This window comes from Lissotriton vulgaris, chromosome 5, assembly GCF_964263255.1.
Source record: "Lissotriton vulgaris chromosome 5, aLisVul1.2, whole genome shotgun sequence".
NCBI lineage: Eukaryota > Metazoa > Chordata > Amphibia > Caudata > Salamandridae > Lissotriton > Lissotriton vulgaris.
In genome coordinates, this window is record NC_141693.1 from 1,564,029,908 (window position 1) to 1,564,053,862 (window position 23,955).

Here is a 23,955-nt window from a genome sequence, read left to right on the forward strand (position 1 = left end):
ATAAACACCCTTGGACTCTGCTGATTTCTGGCGTTTATTGGATGTCTGAGAGCGTGTAGAATTGGGGGACGAAGTGAAGTCATATATATATATATATATATATATATATATATATATAATCAGTGAGCAAGGACGCATGTCCAAAACGCGTCTGATGACTGGCACCACCACTACCATTATATGGAATAAATAATTCTCGAAAATACAAGACTGGTTTGCAGTAATTATTTTGGAGTCTGTGTACCTGTGCGCTGACTGACGGCTGCAGCTGGTGACTCGTTGGAGTTATATATATTCACTTAAAAAAAACATAGGTTTCAGGCCTTATATAGTTCGGAATTAGCATTTAAAAAACCTTGCAAATTCACTTAAAAAACATAGGTTTCAGGCCTTATATAGTTTGGAATTAGCATTTAAAAAACTATTGAAATTGCTCCTGTATAGTTAGTTGTACTAACTATATTTCACGCATCCGCAATCCACTGCTGATGTTGTCACATATTAATTACATCATTCATGACCTGGTCAGTGACATCACTGATGACCTTGCAAATTCACTTAAAAAAACATAGGTTTCAGGCCTTGTATAGTTTGGAATTAGCATTTAAAAAACCATTGAAATTGCTACTATATAGTTAGTTGTACTAACTATATTTCACGCACCCGCAATCCACTGCTGATGTCACATATTCATTACATCATTCATGACATGGTCAGTGACATCACTGATGGCATCACTGATGCAGAGGTCTGGCTCGGGACCAGGGTTCAATTCTTGCCTCGGTGGGTCTTGGGCTCAATTTCCTCGGACCTGATAATTCTCGCCTCAGTGCCTAATCTAATCATGGGTCCCACGCTGCAACTCTGGGCAATAGCTTGCTTAATCTCCACAATGGCCTCAACAGCGCTGGGATGCCTGGCTTCACCTTTGGGGGTGCCCAGGAGTGGACATCTCACAGGGAAAAGCCAGGAAGGGTTCCACAGCGGTATGAGTACAGCGCCAGGACACCACAGCTGGGGTAACAGTGCGCTATACAAGTACGATTTTTTATATATATATATATATATATATATATATATATATATATATATACATATACACACACACTACTGGTGGTCACCAGTAGGTAGTTGTAGTTAGGACCTACTTTCCATAGGAAATCCGCAACATTCCATTTGGAATAACTTTGGCGCTGGTGGACGAATCTTGGCGAATTTCTCCAAGAAAATGGCCTGCTCTGCTCCTTCCATAAAAAGTTGGGGATGATTCGTCAAGTGGGGGCCGAGAAAAAAGGGTGGTCCCAAAACGTGTTTTCCCCATGCAGTTTTCCATAGGGACCTTTAGCCAGGGCTACAGCCCGAACGGCTAAACGGAATTACACCAAATTTGGCAGAGAGATAGATTTCATTTCGCAGATTGTGCTTTTTGTTAAATGGTGTAAATCCGTTCAGTAGTTCCTGAGAAAATCAAAAATAAAATCATAGCGATATCTAGAGACGAAGTACAGTACGAGTACCTTCCCCGAGCATGAGCTGCATGCTGATTGGCTGTCAACTGTATGTCAACACACCAGGAAGTGTTGGCAGCCATCTTGTTCCTTGGTAGAACCAAGGCATAAGAAAGCAGTGAAACAAACGTGCAAAACATGCAAAGGGGGCCAGGTATAAACACCCTGACCCCCTAGGCCTGCCCCCAATACTATATATATTTTTTTAAATCCCGGTACACGTGTATGGTACACGTACCCTGCCGATTTCCCCCCCCCCCCCCCCCCCAAAAAAAAACATTAAGGCACCACTCTGCAAACTTATTCCCCTTGAATACTGGGGGTCCCTGGGGGCCAATTAGCCCACCAGGAACCTCCAGTATGCGCTAGGGGGCTGCCTTGCAGAGACGTGTAAAGAGGCCACGCTCCTTTTTACACCTCTCTGCAACGCAGCCCCCTGGTGCATACTGGAGGTTCCTGGTGGGCTAGTTGGCCCCCAGGGACCCCCAGTATTATTATTATTATTATTGTTAATATGTTTCTTATATAGCGCCAGAATCGACCCCCGAAGGGGTATCTCCGCGCTTGCCTTGGGAACCCGTCCTGGCTTTTCCCTGTGAGATAGCCCCTACAGGGCATCCCCAAGGTGAAAGCCAGGCATCCTGCCGCGGGGGGGGGGCGTTGTGGAGATTAAGCAAGCTTAATGCCCAGAGTTGCAGAGTGTGAACCCATGATTAGGTCAGGCACCGAACCGAGAATTATCGAGTCCATGGACATTTGAGCTCAAGACCCTGCCGCGTCGGGAATTGAACCCTGGTCCAGGGTCTGACCTCTGCTTCAGGGTCTGCCTGATCTAACCAGTGAGCCACACTTCTCCACTATGCAAGGGGACTTAATCCCCCAACTTAGAACGTGCTACAGGACGCGTTTGCACAGTAGCGGAGGTAGGGGGCGGGGCTTGAGGTGATATGTGTGCAAACATGCCCTATGTTGCGTTTTAAGTTGAGGAATTAATTCCTCTTCAATCCAGAGGTCCCCTAGGGGCCAACTATTCCAACAGGTACCTCCAGTAAGCGCCACAGAGTGTTGTAAAAAGGGGTCGTGCCCTCTGAACACCTCTCTATAACGCAGCTCCCTGGCGCATACTGGAGGTACCTGGTGGGCTAGTTGGCTCACAGGGGACCTCAGGATTGAAGAGTAATTAATTCCCCAATCTAAAACGCTTCACAGGGCGTGTTTGCACACATGTCACCTCAGGTACCGCCCCCTTCCTTCACTATTGAGCGGAATGTTCCTCTAAAATCAGCGGAATTACGAATTCGGATTTACACACCTGTTATCAGGAGAGACCTCAGTGCTGCATCTTTCAGCACACTACTGATCCTGAAAAGTAATTCTAACCATAATTACAGAAACTTGAATTTCCTTCTATAGGATATCACTGCCTGCTATATAAAATATATATACATTTAAAAAATATAAAATAAAATAAATATTACAATTTCAATATTTTTAAAACTTTTTTTCAATTTATATTAAAAATATGTAATGTAATTTAAAAAATAAAATATCTGAAAATAAATACTTTAAAACAATGTAGTAAATCAGTATTAAAAAAAATAACTATTAATACATTCAAAACCATAGGTTCCAGCCACGTTACAGTTAGGAATTACCATTTAAAAAACCTTGCAAATTCATTGAAAAATGTTGTAGTTAGCTGGACATTTCACTCCTACAAAACCATTGAAATTCCCCCGTTATAGTTAGTTCAGCTAACTCTAACCCGCGTGCCCGCAATGCACTGCTGATGACGTCACATATTACATCACTCATGACATGGGCAGTGACATCACTGATGACATCATCCAGTGAATGTGTGTCTTTCTGAAAAATAAATATTTTTTATATATGTATATCTAAGGGTCGATGGAAGAATAAATGGGTAAATAAGTGTCTAAATGGATGTTTACCGGCATGGCTTTGCTTCCTAAGATAAGTGGGAAAGGATCTCCTAATACATCAAGAAAACACACACTTTTATAGCGCTCTGGACCATAGCTGCATAGTTTTCAGTTGCTTATGTGTGATATTTCCATGGTTTCAGTGTACTCAGCAGTGGCATTCCACAGCCAAATTTGTGACACTTTTCAGTTGTTTTTCGTGACACAGACAGACACATGATATATTTGCTCAGGAACTGCATCTGGGTCATTAATATGAATCATTCGTCTGCCAGAGTTCATGTGGTCATGTTATGTGACTATGAGGAGCACTGCTCATTCCTACACAAATTCCTGTCAAAAGTATAGAGGGAATAAAATATCCCCCATTATTAAATGATGGCCTCTTTAGTTCTGCACAGATGAAAATAGTGGTACAGTGCCATGACAAAGGTTGAAATTGCTGTACAAATACCAGTAAAATAAAGTGATTTCAAACGTGAAATACAGTCTTCATAGCTTCCAACTTTCCAGGTTCCATCTGTGATGTGCTATTTCGATCCAGGTCATTTAATTTGAATTCTAAGACTTGTAGTCCTGTTTTATAATGGAGTAACAAGACTCCAAGTCCCCGCATTCAGATGAAAAACTCAGCCTTGAGCATCCATCACACCTGGACCAGAAAAAAAACTTGGCAGACCCAATCTATGTTGCTGACTCGCCCTCTGCGGATTTAGATTTGATTGAGGGTCTTAGTGCTTGAAACCGTTTTTTAGTTTTTTATAGCACAAGCGCCATGTTGGAGCCCTTTGCATGAGCACCACCGGTTTATCTTGACCGTATCTTTATCTTGCAAAAGGCCACATTTATTTTTTAGCCACATCAAGATTGTGACTTGCCCAGAATCACAGGATGTTGAGGCGACGCAGACACTGAAACTCTAACAATTGCTACTGACAGGACAGCGTGAGAAAGAAATGAGGTTCACTGAAGAGTGTGCATTAGACAAATTTACATTAGGTGTACGAGCGCTTTGGGGGCACCCGTAACAAAGCATACTTTGCATTGGTGTTAATAAAAGAAATACTGGGGTTTCAAACAGACCTGCTCTGCTGCCCTAAGTGGACTATTCATATTTAGGAACTATCAGGCATTGGTAGCCTGTTACGGATTAAGCTTGGATTAAATTTATGACACAATAGCTGTGGCAATGCTCAGTCCGTTACCACTACAGGTCGCTCACTTATGCCGCTGTCTTCTTGTAGATTGTGCCAACCCCCACTGCGTTGGTGAACCTTTCACCGCTCTTGTACTCTAAAGCCCAAGCAGCAAACCAAGGGCAACATAACCAGACCGGGACAAGCAGGGGATGTAAGCAGAGAGAGAGAGAGATATATTTACAGGAGTTGCTGCAGACTGTGCCATGGACTAATAAAGTGAGACAAGGTGAAATACTGGAAGCTCCCTTCAGTAAAGTTAACAAGTGAGACCGTCTCAGCACAGTGCAATGATTATCAAAGCGATCCTTGTTTTAATTGCAGCTCCTTATTGAGCACGCCACATGGGCAGCCCTTGGGTGCAAATCACGTGACTAAGGCATTTTAGTGCAGTGATAAATAAGGACACCAGCACTAAAATGTGTAAGTCGAATGCCTGATGTGTGCTGCTTGGCAGGGGTGCTGGACAAAGGATCAGATATATTTACTCCAGTTGTGCATGGTTCCCATAGCCTAGTCCAGTAAACATTAAACAAAGAGAAATATTTGCAACTAAATACATTCGACAAAACTACAACATGGAGGTGTCACAGACACCACCTGCATATTGAACAAAGTGGTTACATCGTGTGTGATTTTCCTTGGGGCAGATTGGTTTCAACTTGAATGTATATCATTTTATTCAGAGCAGCTTGTGAGGGTCACTGTCCTTGCCTGTGAAACACAAGCACTTTTTATTATAGTGAGTCCTGAAAATACAAGTCTATTCATGTGGTGTAATAAAACGTAATGGAGTCTTAGGCCTAAATTCCCTAAGCTAGCCAGAATTCAGGTTTCCACTTAAGCAAAGTGTTAAACGGCAGAAGACCGCTACAGCAACAGCCCTAAACATCTTAGCACAAAATCGGGAATCTGATCAATTCCTCTTTATGTGTCTTTTTGAGTCTACTCTGCTGTATTTGATATGATACATTGTACAATACCCTGGCTAAAGCTTGCTGAATTGGGAAATGCTTACTGCCTCCTAAAGCTATCCAAATGCTACACTGGAAAACATGGGTTTGTGTCCAGGTCGGCGATGATTACAGTCACTGAGAGGATCCCAACCATGCCTTACACAGGGGCGCAATGCTAGTCCCTTTATTGCCCATTTTATACACTGCCTGGATTTGAATTGTCAGGGCTTAAAATATTTCCTACCAAAAATTGGCGATCAGCACGTCCCTCTCCAACTGTATACGGATGGCCTATTTAATATAGATCATAATCCGGTTGAACTGCAAAGATCATTATGTGCTAGTCACACCTATTCATGTATAAATAGCTAATGTGACTTAGACTAAAGTGATGAAATGGTATGAAATGAAATTTTCACGCCAAGGCTAGGAAACGTCGTTCAATTAACATACTCAGTTGAGTCATCTACTAGTCTAAAAAGTCCTAATCTATGGCAGTGTTTTACGGTGTCACAGCCAAAATTAAACAGATAATTCAAATGAAGATATGTTTTTGAACAGAAGGAAGCTACGCAAATAACGGCCTTCAATGGACCTGAATAATGGCGTTTATTTCTGCGACTTTTTGGATAGCTCGCAAGAGTGTATGCATTTTGGTTTGCATGAGAGTTATTTTTATAGCATGCTGATATAAGTAGTACATGAAATGAAAGTTAATGTACGTAACTCACACTACAAAAGTCCTTTGACTACCCCCTGTTGTCTAGAATTGGTAACACACCCTAAATCACTTACGGGTCAGTAAAGTTCTTTAAGCTCTGTGGTTCGTTCCAAACAGGAACACTGCCGTCGGATCCGGACGCTCTTCATGCCGCTTCTCCGCTTGACAGAGCTGGGAGCGCTAGATACATCGACAGACACCACGGCATTTGAACTTATCCTATACTATTGGAGTATCATCCTACTCGCCGTGGGCAATAATAAATAGAACACCATAGAATTCTGATATCGTCAAGCGGACACTATATGATATACTTCAAATAATAACTATTCTCATATTGGATACTCGACCGGAGTATCTATGGTCAAGGGCCCAGCTGGGTTGGAAGTATCACCAGCTGAGCGACCTTCTGACTGGATTACAGCCATTTAGCCCTGAGGAATCGCGAGTGCGATGAAACACGTGTCGGCTGGCTGTTCATCACATTAAAGACTCCAAGATCTACTTATTGAGAGTTCTTTTGTTTTGATAATTCTGTCATTTTGATATATGCTTGTTTTATTGTGTTACTTAACACTACATACACTGTCTTGAGTGCAACGGCAACCAATTCTGTTCCTGGTCCCACTTATATATCGGGATCATATATTTGAATTCCTGACCTGGTTCCGTACCACCACCTCGCCCCACTGTTTTGTCGGAGACAGCCAGCTATTGTTATATGGGAGAGTGCCGCGAAATACAGTTCCTTGTGTGCTTTAACTCGACCCCCAATAACCGCCCCAATTAAATTTACCTTGACGATCCCAAGGTATTTTCCTCTTCGTAGGGGGTGCTTTTCTGTACTGTACCCCTTCTTGTTATCCCACCTTCTTTAACTGGAAAATATCCAACCTGAATGAATATCCAAAAGTTGAATCTCAATTGGGAGTAAAGAAAAAAGCAGGAACAATAAAATCATTATACAAAGATTCATTCCTTGAAAATCGACAAGCAGTTTAGTGAAAGGTCGTAAAATGTAAAAAGCAGTTAATTAAAAAGAAGTAAATTGCAGGACATTTATATTGGTAATTAATACATTGTACAATGCAGACCATCTACACTAAAAGATGGCCGCCATGCTTTATGATGGCTACAGCAAAATGTTCCCCAGCAGGCAAGTTGAAAACGGCAAAGGAGGGGCTGAAGGAACAAGCATTTGCAATGCAAAAGGACTCGCATTTACGCAAGACCTATTGCATTGCAAACTGGAGTGCAGGTGGGCGGGGGGGCTAAGGGGCAAGGAGGCATAAACAACGGGAGGAGGGAGGGGGAGAGAAGGCATGGACAGTGGGTGGGGTGGGAAGAAGTCTTAGAAAAGATTGCTCATGCAACACTAAAAGTAAATGGGCCAATAGCCATGGAAGGTTACAAATGATGACATGGCGTAATAAGGCGGGACTAACCAGCCTCATTATCAATCAGAAGACAGAATTTAGGAAGGACAAACACAGAAGCCAATGAAAAATATGGGTGGAGAGAGAGGGAACCGTGTCTTTCCACACTGGACTACTGCATGCCTTGCAGAGCAAGCAGCGCATGCGCGCTGCTGCTAAAGCTCGACCTAAAAATAAACTGAGGCGAGGCCTGTTGTATGGCTCTCTAGCCACATTCAACCGATTCAACACAACACGGTTGATAATAATAGCTGTTTTTTTGGGTGGTGCCTCATACCTCCCCTTTCAAGGATTGGAGATACTGCTCTTCAACTAGAACAGTAGTCGAAGTGAGTCAATCCAGTGCTCCTTGGAGAAGGTCTACGCTACATTATATACTTAAAGAAGCATTGAGAACCCCAGAAGATGTTACTCTTATACAGTACTTTGCCACAGAGACGCACCCTGTATATGCAGAAATACAAAACCGAAAATAACTAAAGACTCCCCTTTATATGTAACTATTTGCACTCGCATCACTCAAACTGATTCGATGTCATGGGATTTTGAAAAAAATCATGGAGGGCTTTAATTACATATTAATTAAAATTCATACATTTAAAATCCTGTTACATAGCACAATCAATGTACCAATATGACAACGGCAACATAAACAATGTAAGCAAAGGGGGAGAATGTATAAGACCCTGCAATTAGTTTCACGTAAGAAAATACCCTCCCACTTCAAGTGTCACTGGACGTGAATGAACATGTTCAGTGACCTATTGTAATTGTTCAAGGACTATGGGTCGTAAAAACACTCCCTTTGTTTACATTTTTTTAAATATTTTCTTTTATGTTGTCTTTGTCATATTGGTACATTGTGCTATGTAACAAGAATTTTAATTATTATTTGAGTGATGTGATGTAAGTGTATATAGTTTTTAAGCTATTGGTGTTCAGAACACTCTCTCCTTGTTCTGAGTGGTAGCTCTCCCATTTTGACACTCGTGCAGAAATACAGCCAGCCATGCACACATATCGACGGGCACTTATTCACAGCATACTCTTGCTTGTGCATAGTGCATGCAGTGAATGTCAGCTCTATATCTTTGCAACTGCTTGTAATTTTTACTTTGTCTACACTTGCACACCTGTTTCAAAGAAAATAAAAAACAGTGCTCTCTGCTTGAAAATAGGGTGGAGTAAACCATCAAAATATTTGGTTCGTGTTCTAAAATGCATGTATTTGTTTTATTTGTCAGCAGCTTCTGTTGACTAGTGCCTGGGAGACCAGAATCCATATTTTAGTAGCAGCCCTCCTAGTGTGCAGTTACTCCCAGACAAAAAAATATCGTACTGGCCAGTTGCATGCTCCGGACTAGATAAACATGTGCTCGTTTACAAAAATGCTTTTGTTTGTATTACACCAGACGTTACTTCTAGGAGTAGTTAAAAAATTAGGTAGGTTCATTCCGCAAGACAGACACCATAGTTAAAAAAAAATAAAATAAAAAAAAACTTTACATCTGTACCCCTCAGTCTTCTACTTGTCCGTTCTTCCCTTTTCTACTTTTGATTTCTCATTTTTTACCCCTTTTTCCTTCTCTCATGCTCTCTCCTTGTGTCTGTTAGTCTCCCTCTCCCCCTCTCTCTCTCTCTCCATGTCTCCCTTTCCCCCTTTTTCTGCCTGTTTGTTTGTAACATTGACAGCTTATCCCAACGCAGAGCTGTAATTCAAAACGACCCGTTGTTACTGCTTCCATCTAAGCAAGGGCCTTTCTGGCCCGTTGTCAGCAATCGGTCGCGGATTGCATGGGTCGCATTTATTCAACTCTAAGAATATGGAACAACTAGTTATTGCCCTTATGCCAGTGCTGGCGATTTAGGTTGTCCGTGTGAAAGGGGACAAACCAGGGTAGGTCTCTGTTGACGCCACATTCTTTACCATGTCCAATCACTGCACTGTACAAGTATAGTCCCTGCAGTGCCAACAGAGATGCACCTGAAACCATGGCAAGATTATTCAAAGATGTTCACTGCAAACACATCTGGACTTAATGGTGGAATTCACAGAAACCGTCTTTGTGCATGCTTGTCTTTTCACGTGTTAGTACATCAAATCCAGACCCATCAGCTTTCCCAGTGCTTGTTTTTGTATTAAACTACTGCTTTGGGTCTGTGTTTTTCCTGTGTTTTGGGAAGGTTTCTATTTCTACGGGTTTACAAGGTGCTCTCATGTGGCTGAAGGGATGGCGGGGTACATTATACAAAACACTATGGATACAAACTGGTAAATACTTTACTTCTTTGTTCATTTTGTTGTGATGCGGAGACCGACTTGGCATGTACACAGGACGGCAAAAAATACTCGTGGAAATGTGTTGTGTAGGTAGTTCACAAAGAACACTACATTGTGGTGAGAACAGTCCAATTTCGTGAAATTGCTACATTTCTAGTTACTTGTTGACTGTATCTTTACCCGTGACCCTGAACATCGCCCCACTGTTTTTGGCTATGTTTGCACTATACAAAGGGGACATACAAGCAACAATGATTGAAGCTAAGTTGAGGTTAACCCGTTTACCGCTGCTGTTATTTCACCGTAATGCAGGCGTTCCACGGAGTGTGCGGGGCTGCGTCGGCCGTTGGCCATTCGCAGCAACAGCGAGGCAGTGCTTGCGACGGCCGACGGGGGCACGGAAGGGGTTAAAAGTAACAATAGTAGCATTTTTCCTGTATAGCATGTTAATGCTACCTTGACTGTTTGTAAGTGCTCTCATTTTGACAGATACGTGAAAATAGACACCATTTGCTCATGATTATACTAGTGTTAATATGGAGAAAGTCCATGTCAAAATGAATAATGATACTTTCTCAAACGAGATCACCTCTTTTACTAACACATTTGCTCTTTATGAACTCCACGTCAACCCCGACTCAGAAATATATTGTCAGGCAGGCACTGAGACCCAAGCCCGAGGTCACTGATTGATAGCTCACAGGTGACGTGGCACGGAGCCTGCAGAGAAATTCGTGTATGGGAAATCCAAGATCAATCCCACAGATGGGCGCAGCGACACCACAGTGGTCCATGGAGATTGGTCCCAATGAAGTACACCTGCCCATAGAGGTGTGTGCACGCTCCCCAGACACCATAAAGTCAGATGTCACATTAATTTAGGAACACATAGCCCATCTGGACACAGCACACACAGTACATGTGTGTGATCATGCTCTCCCCGTGCCGGACATCTGGACACATTACCCACTGGCCGCATTGTGTCCATGCAAGGTCGAGGGCCACCTGGAATTTGTAGCAAAATTATTAATTTATGACTCCACAAACATCGGATCACATTCCTTACCAAAAAAGTAATGCCGGAACTGTTAACATTCAGTGAATTGTATAAAACCTACTCCTGAACAATTGTAAAGTTGAGACAGTCCTCAGACCCTATGGTTGTGACTGTGCTCCTAGGCCGCCTTCTCTTTTTTTTTCAAGCTATTTAATGTTCAAGGAACACTATTTTGGTTAATTGAGGTTCCTGATTTTAGAGTGAGAAGCACACCACTAGTCTGTTGTCAAATGGGAATAACGACTTGGAGATTAACACCACTCTTGGGTAAAGAAAAAGGCTGCAGTAGGAATTATTTGATTACTCCAGCTAGAACCAATGAGAAATCAATTTAGCTTGCAGACTAACTTTGCCTTGAGATTTCATTTTGTCTTTTACAACGTGAAAGATGTCAGCGCATCTGGCTGAACCCAAAACAAAATATCCAGAAACTTCCCTGCACTTGCAAGTCAGATGATAATTTGGCAAACACTAGCAAAACAAAATTGCTGTCCTTTCCGGTTAATGTTGGGCATCCGTTCCTGGTGGTCCTGTGGATGGCAGGTGTCTGTTTAATTCCCATGTAGGGCTGCGCAATTGGCACCGTTCATTCTATGCATTTTGTTTATTGATCAAAATACACCTAACATTGTTTTAGCAAGGGCTGTGGTCCTGTCTGATACAGAGAAATGTATGTATTATAGGGTGCAAAAAGGATTTATGGTCAGACAGAATTACACCCACCTATCACACTAATCATAGATCTCTTTATAGGCGGTATGGTGCCTATAGACAGCCCTAGACCGTGATAGTTCAGGCTGTAACTGTCTTTACTCTCTGACAGTTCTCCCAAAACTAACACAACTTCCTATTCTCCTTGTACCGAATTGGTGCTATTGCCACCTGATCGCATATTACATTCCTTGATTGACACCAGTGTGTAGACCCTAGTACCCATGTGCTTTGCACTGACGTTTGTCCAAACGATGACCTTGTAAATGAATCTTAAGATGAAAACTAATATACTATAAGGTGTATTCGCAGCGGTGTACCCATGCTACATATCATAATCCTAGCTAGCTCTTTTCTTTGCGCATACAGACACACACCAACAATCACTATTCTTGCTTTCTCACTATTATTTATTCACTGTGTAATCTCTGTAGACAATAATGATTAACTTCTGTTTTCGAGGAACATATCAATTTATACTTCTTAGATGGTTAACATGGGTTTATTATTTAGCCGCTCTTCTGTATTCAGTTCATTGCATTAATAACTATGTCACTATAAATGTTCATTTTGGTTTTAGAATGAATTCTTAAAGAACCACTGTCACTTTTATATACATGCTAGCCCATGTTCCTTCTAGGCATATTGGGTTGCCCTTGTTCTTATTACAATATTATTTTTTAACAGCCAAACGTTACCCATAGCATCATGTGTGTTTTTTCCTAATGAAATTGGGAGAAGAATGGCTAATTTTCCTTGTTTAAGTTAGGACTTATTATCCACTTTCCAGGTCACCGACACTGCTCTAAAAGATGTTGCTCCCACAAGACACTTGGGAGCTAAGATCTGGGCATAGTGCCATTAGAATAGCTACTCCTACTTGGTTTACAAAATTCTCTTATTTTTCTTACCAATGTCTTTAATTGGTTGACTTGCTGGGGTGACCTGCTCGCTTGGTCAAAAAAGTGGGTGTGGATTTGGACAAGATATACAAATGTGTGGGTTTGCTTACCTACATTTCCCCTTTTACTATTTTCTCCAACAGTGGGGAGACAGCCTTCAAGACCATGATGGAGAAATTTGGCTGGGCTAAGCGACCCATGATGAACCGTGTCGATCAGATCCCGAAGCACTTGCCAATCTCATTTGTCTATGGAGCTGAGACTTGGATTGATCAGACCACAGGTGACAAAGTCAAGCAGCAGAGGCCGGACTCTGATGTCAATATTGTGGTAAGTCTGGAGGGACTAAAAAAAACACACAAAAAAAACTTTGGGACGGGAGTATGGGGGGTGGATATGAAGATAAACCACTTAAAAAGGCTCTTATTTTGATCTGAATTGTCACTTGATTAGGGTTGCATGTTTATTTTTAAGATAAATGCGTTCTGGAACATAGAGATGTCAGGGATTTATATACTTTATGTAGATCTGTTTTCGAGAGAGTTAATAAGGGATCTGTAGAAATCAATGAAGTCGGGTAGACAGCTCTTGTAGTTGTAGTTGATTCTTCAAGTTACAGCTTAGTAAGTTCCAATGTAAGTCTTAATATAAGCCCCACCAGGAGCAGCCTCCTGGCTGCTCAGCCCATCTTCTCCAACAGCTCCACCTTCAAGTACAAACATCCATAACATTCCAAATGACATCATATAGCTCGAGCATCAGGCAGAGAACTAGGGCCAGGGAGATGCATTACATAAGAAGCAGATTACTACACATCTTCCCCTTTATAATATTTAACAAAATGAAATAGTATACACATATATAAACATAGGAAGAGAAGATAAACATTCCAGAAGTAAACGTAAAAGAACACCATAATAACATGAGCCAAACTCTCCTTATGTAATATTAATAATAATGTAAAAGTAATGCAATAATGAGAAAATAGTAATGTAAGTAATAATATAGCCTTCCCTATGTAATAATAATAATGAATGCAATAGTAATAATGTAAGTAATAAACAGTAAGACAGCCTTCTCTATGTAATAATAATGATAATAATAATGACATAGTAAATGTAGTAATAGTAATGTAAGTACTAAAGTAGTATTATAGAAGTCGTAAACAAATGGCAGGACCAGGGAATCCATATGCCCTCTACTGCACACACTATAATATACCGTCCAGTTACCAAGAACACCCTCGACTGCATACTATTGCAGGACCAGGGAAATTTACATATCCTCTAATGCACATACTATAATGTTCCGTCTGCATACTAGTGCAGGACCACACACGCAATAATACACAGTAACCTCCGAATAAGAAAAAACATATACCTCTTCATAAAGTGGGAAATCCACCTCCCTATAAACCACCACACACAGTAACCCAAGGGGGAATACACTTCACTTTAAACCACTACACACAGTAACCTCCAAAGGGGGAATCCACCTCCCTATTGCCACACACTCTCAGTAACCTCCCAAATAATTGTGAAGGGGGAATCCACCTCCCTATAAACCACACACTCGAAGTAACCTCCCAAATAGTTGTAAAGGGGAAATCCACCTCCTATAAACCACCACACACAGTAACCAAAAGGGGAATCTATCTCCCTATAAACCACCACACACAGTAACCTCCCAAGGGGGAATCCACCTCCCTATAATCCACCACACACAGTAACCTCCCAAAGGGGAATCCACCTCCCTATTGCCACACACTCGCAGTAACCTCCCAAATAATTGTAAAGGGGGAATCCCACCTCCCTATAATAGTAGGGGAATCCCACCTCCCTATAATAGTACTGTAAAATGAAAATACACATTGAGTATCAATTTAGAATATGACACGTTACAAATCAAATGCAGATGTACATTACATTGGCATATATCACCAAATGCAATGCAGTTTCACTAAGTGACTTAGTCGTCATCACATGCACCACAACAAACGAGTGAGTGACTTAATACTTAACAATCATCTCACAGAGTACAGTTCTGGGTTTCCTATTTCCTTTGACCCACAACCTAACTCCTTATAGCAATATTTCATTACTCTTCCAGTTTTGAATCCTCTTTTCTCTGAGTGAACCAGTTAATTCCTTTTTTCGGTGCAATTGCGCTCCATAGCCAGAAGATGTCGATGTTGCACTAGTTCTAAGTTTTCCAAAGCGACATTCTCAGTAATATGTAGTTTTCAATTAGTCTAAATGACAGTACCTGTGACCATCTTCAGGCAGCATTGCTCATGGCAACCCTCACATTAAAATCATCTTTATCACCAGTACTTGACTCACAAAATTAACTCTGATGGCAATCCAGGTCAGCTACAGATCAGAGGCACAACAACAAACTGGGGCCTTCTTGCAATTCCATTTCAATACCATGGAGACACCAGTCGTAGTTGGCAAACACTGCACAGTTACAATAGACTGTGCAAAGGCCTGTAGACTACAATCCAAAGTTTTCTCCACATTTGTTCTGTCACATTTTTAACAGCGGGGCTTGATGATTCTTTAAAGGCATGTGATCAAAATTTGCAATCATTGCTCACAGTTGAAACTGTAAATTGTTGTTGACTGCAGTTTTCTCCACATTTGTTCTCTGTCACATTTCTAACAGCGGGGCTTGAGGATTCTTTAAAAGCATGTGATCAAAATCTGTTCCAGATTATTTTCTACCATGTGCAGCCACTTCTCATCAGGGCACACCGAAGCCTTGTCAGCATTCAACACCGGGGTATGACCTTCGACCCTACCGGGGCTCGAGGTGTGCCCCCGACATCACTAAATCACAGTCCATTTCAACACTTTGAAGTTGATTTAGTACATACCTCTTCATTGGGCTGCAGTTTATAAACAGGACTGCAGACACACTTTACAGTTTCATACACAGGTGGATCTGGCACCTAAAATTATTTAGGGCGACTGTTGTCAGGGTCACTGGTGGGGCGGGTGCCAGAAAGCTTAAATAGTTCAGTGTCTTTAGTAATATTAGTACCTTTAAGTTCCAGTAGCCATCAAATAGCCTTCTTTTCTCCACGCGTAAGTTATTTTCCTTTTAAATCGTCGCCAATGTAGAAATCACTGAAGTCTGGTTGACACCTTTTGTAGTTGTAGTTTATTCTTCAAGTTACAGCTTAGTAAGTTCCAATGTAAGTCTTAATATAAGCCCCACCCGGAGCAACCTCCTTGCTTCTCAGCCCATCTTCTCCAACAGCTCCACCTTTTGCCCTCCTTCCCATGCACTTCTTTATGATGATTTATGTCATTTAATACTATATTCACATGTATTTTTTCCTAATTATTTATGACATGTCCTTTGTATTACTTTTCAAATGATTAATAAAAATGTCCTAAACAAAAAAAAAAACATCCATAACATTCCAAATGACATCATATAGCTAGAGCATCAGGCAGAGAACCAGGGCCAGGGAGATGCATTACATAAGAAGCAGATTACTACAGGATCCTTTTCTAAAGTGTAAAACTTTGAGATGCTCCGTAGAGCGCGGTCTATGACTGAAGTCCAACACTTTCTCCAGACATTCTTTATTTGTTAAGTTTGCCATTAAATGTCTGTTTAACATAACATGCATTTTGTAAAGTGCACGTTAGCCCCAACAGATTTTTTGGTGCTGTATTACTGTTCGTTTATTGTCCTCCGGCTCCTTGATACCGCTTGTAGTTGGAGGCGAGATGGGGTCCTGACAGGACCTACCTGCTTTTTTTGGCTTAAGGGGCTGACACGAAATAAAGAACCTACCACCTACCGCCTACCAGAGCCGTTCAAAACCCTTGCATGAAGACCCTGCCCTCAAACCTCCATCTTTTGGCAACAACTTGCTAAGGACCTATGTACAAATGGAGCAAGACTCTGGTGATAGTTGGGAGCCATCTCTGGTAGGGAGAAGGCCTGTTTTGAGAAGGAAAATGGGTCTGTGGACATGGAGGAATAGTTTAGGGGTGCCGACCATTAAATCCTCTGCCAAGTGGTGCCAACACAGGCTACTGGGTAGAAGGAGCCCAGTGAGCAGGGTGGGCAAAGTTTGGCAAGGACAAGGAACCAGCTGGGGTGAGTTATAAACTAAGGTGATGTGTTCCAGTGTATTAGCCTGAGCTTAAGGTCGGGGATCTGGAGACCGTCTTATAAGGACCGCACTTTGGTGACAGTGGGGAGAGGCAGGAAATCTCATTTAGAGTATGCAAAACTCTGAACTGAGCTGTGGAACGTCAGGCAGTAATATGTTCAATAGTGACTTTAGGAGAGTTGGTAAATGTGCAGCAGTATTGCATCAATAAAGTTGACCGGGCACAGGATCGTCCATGCCTTTTGAAACTGCATGGGAGGATTCCACATATTTCATAGCAGCCAGCGCGGAGCGATCAGAGGAGATGACAGCTCATGCAAGCTCTGTGTCAAGGAGGTGGACAAAGGTTTGGTGATGACGTGCAGCACAAGTTAAATGTCGAGTATCCTCTCCAGTGCAAGTCAATCCTTGCTGAAATGAGAGGATACGGTGATTGGAAGCATAGCAGCACACTTTGCTCGATATTGAGCCTCACCAATGTCTTGAATTTCAGACCTTGGTGACAGTGAAGGTGCTGGCTTTGTAGACTTTGACATCGTGAAGGAGAGTGACAAGTCGATAATTAATAGGTACATGTCGGGTAACGGTGACAAAAGACTACTCAAGGCTTCCAGTTTCTGTTAAAAAGAGAAGTAAGACGATCACCAAAGGCATACAAGCTAGAAATTAGCCTGGTTTTCGAGAGTATAGTGTCTCCTGAAGTTATGGGAAGTTTAAATATCACCTGCCTGGCAGTTGTCCAGTTGAAGTGTTTAAATAGGACATTCAGTTAATTACTCGGTGGGGTTGTTTGCATTCATAGAGTTTACATTTTGATTTGTGCTTCTGTTAAAAAAAATACCATCTGGGAGGGTCAATAGGTTGCGGAACAGTTTGGTTTGTTATTCTTGTGCATTTGACGTGCCATATACATCTTATTGGTAATCCATGCTGGGTTAGTAAGTTTCTGTGTAAGCTGACTTTCGTTGTTTGGGAATTGCAGTTTGTTAATTGTTGTGGTGTGCAAAATGATTAATACTGCAAGGCAGGTTGGAAAGCTTGAATTGTAACCCATCTAACCTGTAAGAAGTTGTGTGAGTACAGTGTGACTCGACTCAATATAAAGTGTAGTTTACAGTTTGTGGAAGAGAATGTAGTACCCATTTGTAATTTGTTGTGTAGATACACGCTGGTTGCGCATTTCCAAATTTCATGGATGTGGGGAACAGTAGTACCTCATTTCAAGAGGTACAATTGTAGTACACATGTGTTGGTGCAAGCCGGGGAAAAAGTAGTACCTTGTTGGAAGAGATTGTAATTGGGAGTATCCCATGCTAACAAATTTGGAGATAAATAGCACGGTCTCTAGAGGTTGTATGTGGGCATTAAACAATGGTATGCAAAGTTGGGGAATTGTTGTACCCTGTCATGGGAAGTTTGAAGGGGAGTACTCCGCGGTATGGAAGAAGTTCAGTATCCTGTCGCTATAGATTGCAAGGGGAAGTACCCAGTTTAGTGACAAGGTGGAGAAGTGTAGTACCGTATGCGTTGTGAATGATAACCACACATTTTGCCAGAGTGTGCTCTGGTACCAGCCTTTCTGTACGAATGAGGAAATTTGACAGATGCATGGTACAACTGAGTAGGTTTGTGATTGTCTTCTGTTGTGTGCTATTTATTTTTGCATGTAACTATGTTGATCGTTGTTGTTTGAATGGTAACCGTTTTAGTGTGACTGAGGTAAGTACTCCTTTACCTGCTGACGTGGTGCAGTGTTAATGGTTGCTTTGCTGGGCAGGACAACTGTTTGATTGTTGTGTTGTGTTAATTTCTCTTCATGCATCTACTGGAGGCTGTCATTGTGTTCATAAGATATCATTACTTTTTCTGGTGCAGTTTCCGGAGGACGTGGTACTCTGTGCAGATAAAGTATTTTCTTCTGCCTGGTTCTTGGTTATGTTGGTCTGGTCAGCTACTGTGACTGGGTGTTGGGCGTGCTTGTCACATTTTTGTATGTGTGGCTGCGTGTGTTGCCCTTCAGAGGTTGCCTGAATTGCTTGTAGACCATGGAGAAAGTGAGAGAATGGTTGTGTCTGTGTTCAGTGTGTAGTTGATTAAAATCAGGTGAATGTGGGGATACTGTGATAAAAGTTTTGGGTTGGAGTCTGATTAAGGGAGTTAGAGTTCAGGTGATATATAGTTAAACTTTCCATTTTTGGTGTTTGTGCCATGAATGTGTCCAGATTTAGGGATGATGGGGAAACTGTTAAATCTGGCTCTGGAGCGCCAACCAATAAGGAAATAGGAACGCAGAGCAACGCTGGAGAGACCCAATGGATAGCAGCAGGCGGGATTACACTCTGTATATGGATTAAACCAGGTCTTCCAGACAGTGCATGCACACTGCCTAGGCTCAACCTAAAAAGTAGCACAAAAGCTGAACTGTTATTTATGTAATTACAGTTGCCTTAAGACGTCCTAATGCCTGCTGTCGGAGCCAGCTGCCAAGGTGAAAAGCAGGCCACAACTGCAGTTCAAGCAACAAAAATGAGACTTGTTCTTTTTAAAATTCTTCTGATTCATTTTTCTCAATTGAAGATTGATCAGCAGAAACTATATATTTATAGTAACATGTTTTTTTTTCACATAGATCATTACATGAACAATGTAATCCCTTCATATTTGTGTACATTCTGAGACACAGCATTTTTTAAAATCTGAATTACATTAAACTAATACTAATGACTTTTTGCAACAAATAAATTACTGCCTTTTTAATCTTTTTATTTTCCTCACCAGATTCTACTTTTATTCTTAATGTCTGCATGTATAATAGCTCTTTCACACGAAAGATCAGGCACCAAAGATTCAAGCAGTTTGCGGGAAGGGTTATCTGTGAGCATATATTATAAGGAGTAACATATAGTCTGCTGTACATTAAAAAGATCCTGCCAGTCACCTTGAAGTTTCAGGACCTTATAAAGGAACTCTGAATGTGGCCTTGCTGCTCCCATATGGTCATGGAACTCCTCTGCGTGGTGCAATATCCTTACCTTGTATGGCGGAAGATACTTTAGCCATATATTATTCTTATTGATATCAGCAGCCTTAGCGCAAACCACCAGCACTCTTATATTGTCCTGGTTGCACCTGTTAGATGCATTTAACAACGAGTTTGCATTTTGTTATAGCCAGAGAGTGTATTGTCTTCCTATAAAATTCTCCATGAGAGACGAATCTGGGCCGGTTCAATTTGACAATATGATAGTTTGTTTTTTACGGTTGAATCATCCAAAATAAGGATCGGTTGACAACAGCTAGTTTGATTATAGACAATTGTATTGTTTTTTCTATAAAAGCATTTTTAACTATTAAGAATAGAATTATTCATTCTCAGGAATATGTAAAGAACACATTTATAACGGATTTAAAGCTGCAAAACCACTGTTACGGTGGGTAACTGACTGTTATTAGCAGAAGTGCTTACAGACCATAAAAGACCAATTTAACACAATGCAGTAATGGCATTTCTGGATGTAGCACAGACGGAACATTTATTGGTAGTAGTGATTTGATTCGATTTGCAGAAAAAGGCTTTCAACCGTGCTTCAAGGCGCTTTCTTGGCGTCATGTCTAACAGTGGTAAAGGTGACTGTATCTTCTCTTGCTTTATGTCCCACAGGTATTGATAGCCTTAATGTTTTTGTGGAGTTGTGCTTAGGTTTATCAGCTTATTAGATGCTGTGTGTGCTTCTAGCTTTGACACACTCATTTGTTCATATAATCTTTTGTCTTGTTTTGATTGGTCTGCCCTTTTCATCTTCTCTCCTCTCAGGCCATTGAAGGAGCTTCCCACCATGTGTACGCTGACCAGCCAGAGGCATTTAATGAGGTTGTGGAGGAGATCTGTGAGGCTGTGGACTGACCCTGGATTCCATTCAGCAGTAGCACAGACATTCAAGCAGGGAACAGCAAAGAAACCTAGAGTGCTTCTTGAAAACGCAGTCTATGGCTTGCCTTATGGGAGAGGCACCTGAATGCACATGGCACGAGAAAGAATCCCCAAACTAGTCTTTCTGGTCACTTTCCTCTAAACATTCACCTAACTAGCTCTGTGAGAGGGATGGTGATCTAGATTTTTATGAAATCACTCTACGCAACATGAACATAAGTCTCATGGTGTATCTCTTGGGACACTTGCAGGACAATGCTGGGTGGGATGCGGCTCACTTCTTATTAAACATCAGCCCAACACAGTACTGAACTTTTGCTTCTGTTTTAATGCACACTCGCCCCTTGGACCTGCATTTAATTTCCCTTTCACATGGCCGATGCCATCACAAACATGTCTACACAATTGTTAAATCATTTAAACATCTCTGCTCTAAAACTGGTTTTGTAAGAAATGTACATTAGGCAAAGGTGGAGTAAGTTATCCCTTGAAATTCTTCCAAAAATAATGTCACACCACGCCCTTATCTCCTCAGACATTTTAATTATTCTCCAAGTTAAGAAGCACATAAAAGCTTGTGTCATCCACTGGGCAACAGTTGATAATGATGGGTTGCACTGGACAAAACCATTTTTAATTCTTATGGCTGAAGCAAGATACTGTGAGATAAATTTGTTATTATTCTTATGAGGCCAGTGTGGTGCCATAATACATCTTTGCTGCCATTCAAAAGATAGGAAAGGGGATTACCAGGTATAAATAGCTTAACTTGGGGAATGAAATGTGGCTCAGGGGTTATGTACCCAGATTAGTCCCATTGTTTGGGATATCACATCTTGCAATAAATCTTATCTTCCTATGCAATTGTCCAACCCAAATCAATAGCAAAAGATTTCGATCTTATGAGGAAAATTCCTGTGTAAGTATTACGATTGATTGCATTGTGGGAAAACGGAGAAAGGATCACCAACTGAGACTGTTCAGGCTGAATATTTGTTCTTGGAATGAATGAGAGCAGTGAGATTTATGAAATCATTTAAAAGGAACACTCTCAAACTTCAGAATTGAGAATCCTGAGATCTGCCTTTTACCTTTACAATATCTGAAACATCTTCGTTTTGAGATGGGCATTGAAGCTGCAAAGAAATCACTTACAGTAAAAAATAATAAAGTATTACAGTTTTGTAATAATTAACCATTCCTAACTGCTTAGAGGGCTGTTGTTTTTGCCAAATAGCATCATGGTTTGCACAGTGATGTTCCCCATTAAGATGTCCTGCCCATAGAAATCGAGAATGCCTCTACTTACTGCTTAAAGAGTCAGCCTGTTGTATCACTTGACTGGGATCAATAAGAAGTCACCTGAACACTACACGATATTTTAAAATCATGGAAAAACTGGTTTATTTACCCTTATGTAACACCAAGTGGTATGATCAGTAGTTTCAAAACGGGATACATTAAACGTTTGTATGTGGAATTACTGATACTGCCATAGTAAAATTACATGAAAAGTTCTGAGTAGTTTTATCATGGTTTGATGGCAATGCTTCTGTTGATGAATGATAGAACTACTATTCTGGTAGACGTGGCATCCAGTTTACCAAAAAAGCTGCTGTCCCTGTTCTGTGTATAGATGCTGTGCCACTCCATTGTGTGCTTCTGTACGGTTATCTATTTGAATGGCATTCTTCCCTGTGTTGAATTATAGTTAATGGTATAATAATTATTATTTTTATTAATATAACCAGTGTAAAAAGATGCATATAAGTATTGTTCTATGCTTGAGAGTCATGAAGCGCACATATTGTGACCTGCCTAGCCTTTTAGTTCTACTGGCCTTGGAAGTAAAAAAAAAGTCGACCTGGCAGTGTCTGGAAGGCTGCACAAACAATGCAAGGTTTGAATGAATCTTAGTTTTAAGAACTGTTCTCACTTTGGGCTGATCCTAAAGGACCCTTCCCACTTTGCGGCAAAACATTTTTTATTTAGTTGAGGTAAGATAACGGACTCATGGTATGTTGACTCGCTCTTCAGAATTTAGATTTACAAATTTCAGAGTTTTGCTAAAAGATTTTGATAAAAGTGGGCATTTCATCTGTATATGATCAGCTAACCCACTGAGCACTCGACCTAGTCATAGCAGCTGCTCCTTTGTACAGAGGTCCATTTTAACCGCTCTCTCATGGATGTCAAGAAAGGAAGGTGCGTGAAGGGCAGTTAGAATGAAGGAAATAACTTTGGTAAGTTTTTTACAATTTCGAATAAACCAGCAGATGCTTGAAGCATCACTCTTTATGAGAACTCTGTACTGGGGTGTAAATTAAGATAAGTCATGGGTTTGAGTTCCATGACCTAAATGGTCACTGCATATTTTTTAAAGAAAATGTTTCTACTCTACTTCTGACCCAACTAAAACCTTTCAGTTTCTCTGGTCCAGCTTTGCCAGTGGTGAGCGAGGGGGTCCCCACTAAGGTGTCTTTTGTCAGTGAAGCCCCTACTCTCATTGAATGTACTAAAATTATGGAACAAATAATTAGTGCTCAAGTTAAATATGTGTAAAGCTATAATAGAAGCTGCTAACTTGTTTTTTGTTGAGTAATGTAAAGGGCATTTACCCCCACTTCCAATATACTACTAATTGTATTCCATGTTTCGTAAAGAAATTATGCAAATGTTCTGAAGTTTGTGACTGTTTTTGTATTTTATTTTAAAGAACTCGCTCCCTGGCAGCGTTTTGTCTACCACGAGATGCCAAGTTTTTTAATGTCAATAAAGCACTTGTTCTTAATAAATTCCTTTCTTGTACTTTTTTGGGGGACAGGAAAGACTGGGCATGGTATTTTGCCAAGGTGCGTATTTGGAGATGTGCCCGCATCTGTGGCACACTGCATCAATAAGCTTCTAAAACTGAAGTGATTAAAATATGTTGACAACTATGCTGCCATCATTGCAAGCCAGGGTCCGTATTACAACATGGCCCATGTGGCCAATGCATTTTACAGACATGGTGGAGGAGGGAAATGCCCCCCCCCCCCCCTGCCCCCCCTGCAGAGTAAATGGGAGTATACACCTGTCCTCAGTTCTTGACTGCTTATTGAAACTGGTATTCTGACTTTTTATTTATTTGTAATAAATCTCTTTATTTGATTTATTATTTAATAGTAAACTGCCGCAA

At 41.1% G+C, this 23,955-nt stretch overlaps 1 protein-coding gene across 5 annotated transcripts in view; it reads left to right on the forward strand.

Moving 5' to 3' along the window:
• Nucleotides 1–23,572, forward strand: part of ABHD4 (abhydrolase domain containing 4, N-acyl phospholipase B) — a 67,312-nt gene extending 43,740 nt beyond the window's left edge. For all 5 annotated transcript variants that reach the window (XM_086923640.1, XM_086923643.1, XM_086923641.1 and 2 more), the window contains 2 exons: nt 12,855–13,041; nt 20,661–23,572. In XM_086923640.1, the coding sequence (XP_086779766.1) occupies nt 12,855–13,041; nt 20,661–20,750 (277 nt within the window). In that variant the 3' untranslated portion in view covers nt 20,751–23,572. The remainder of the gene's footprint in view (nt 1–12,854; nt 13,042–20,660) is intronic.
• The last annotated feature ends 383 nt before the right edge of the window (nt 23,573–23,955 follow it).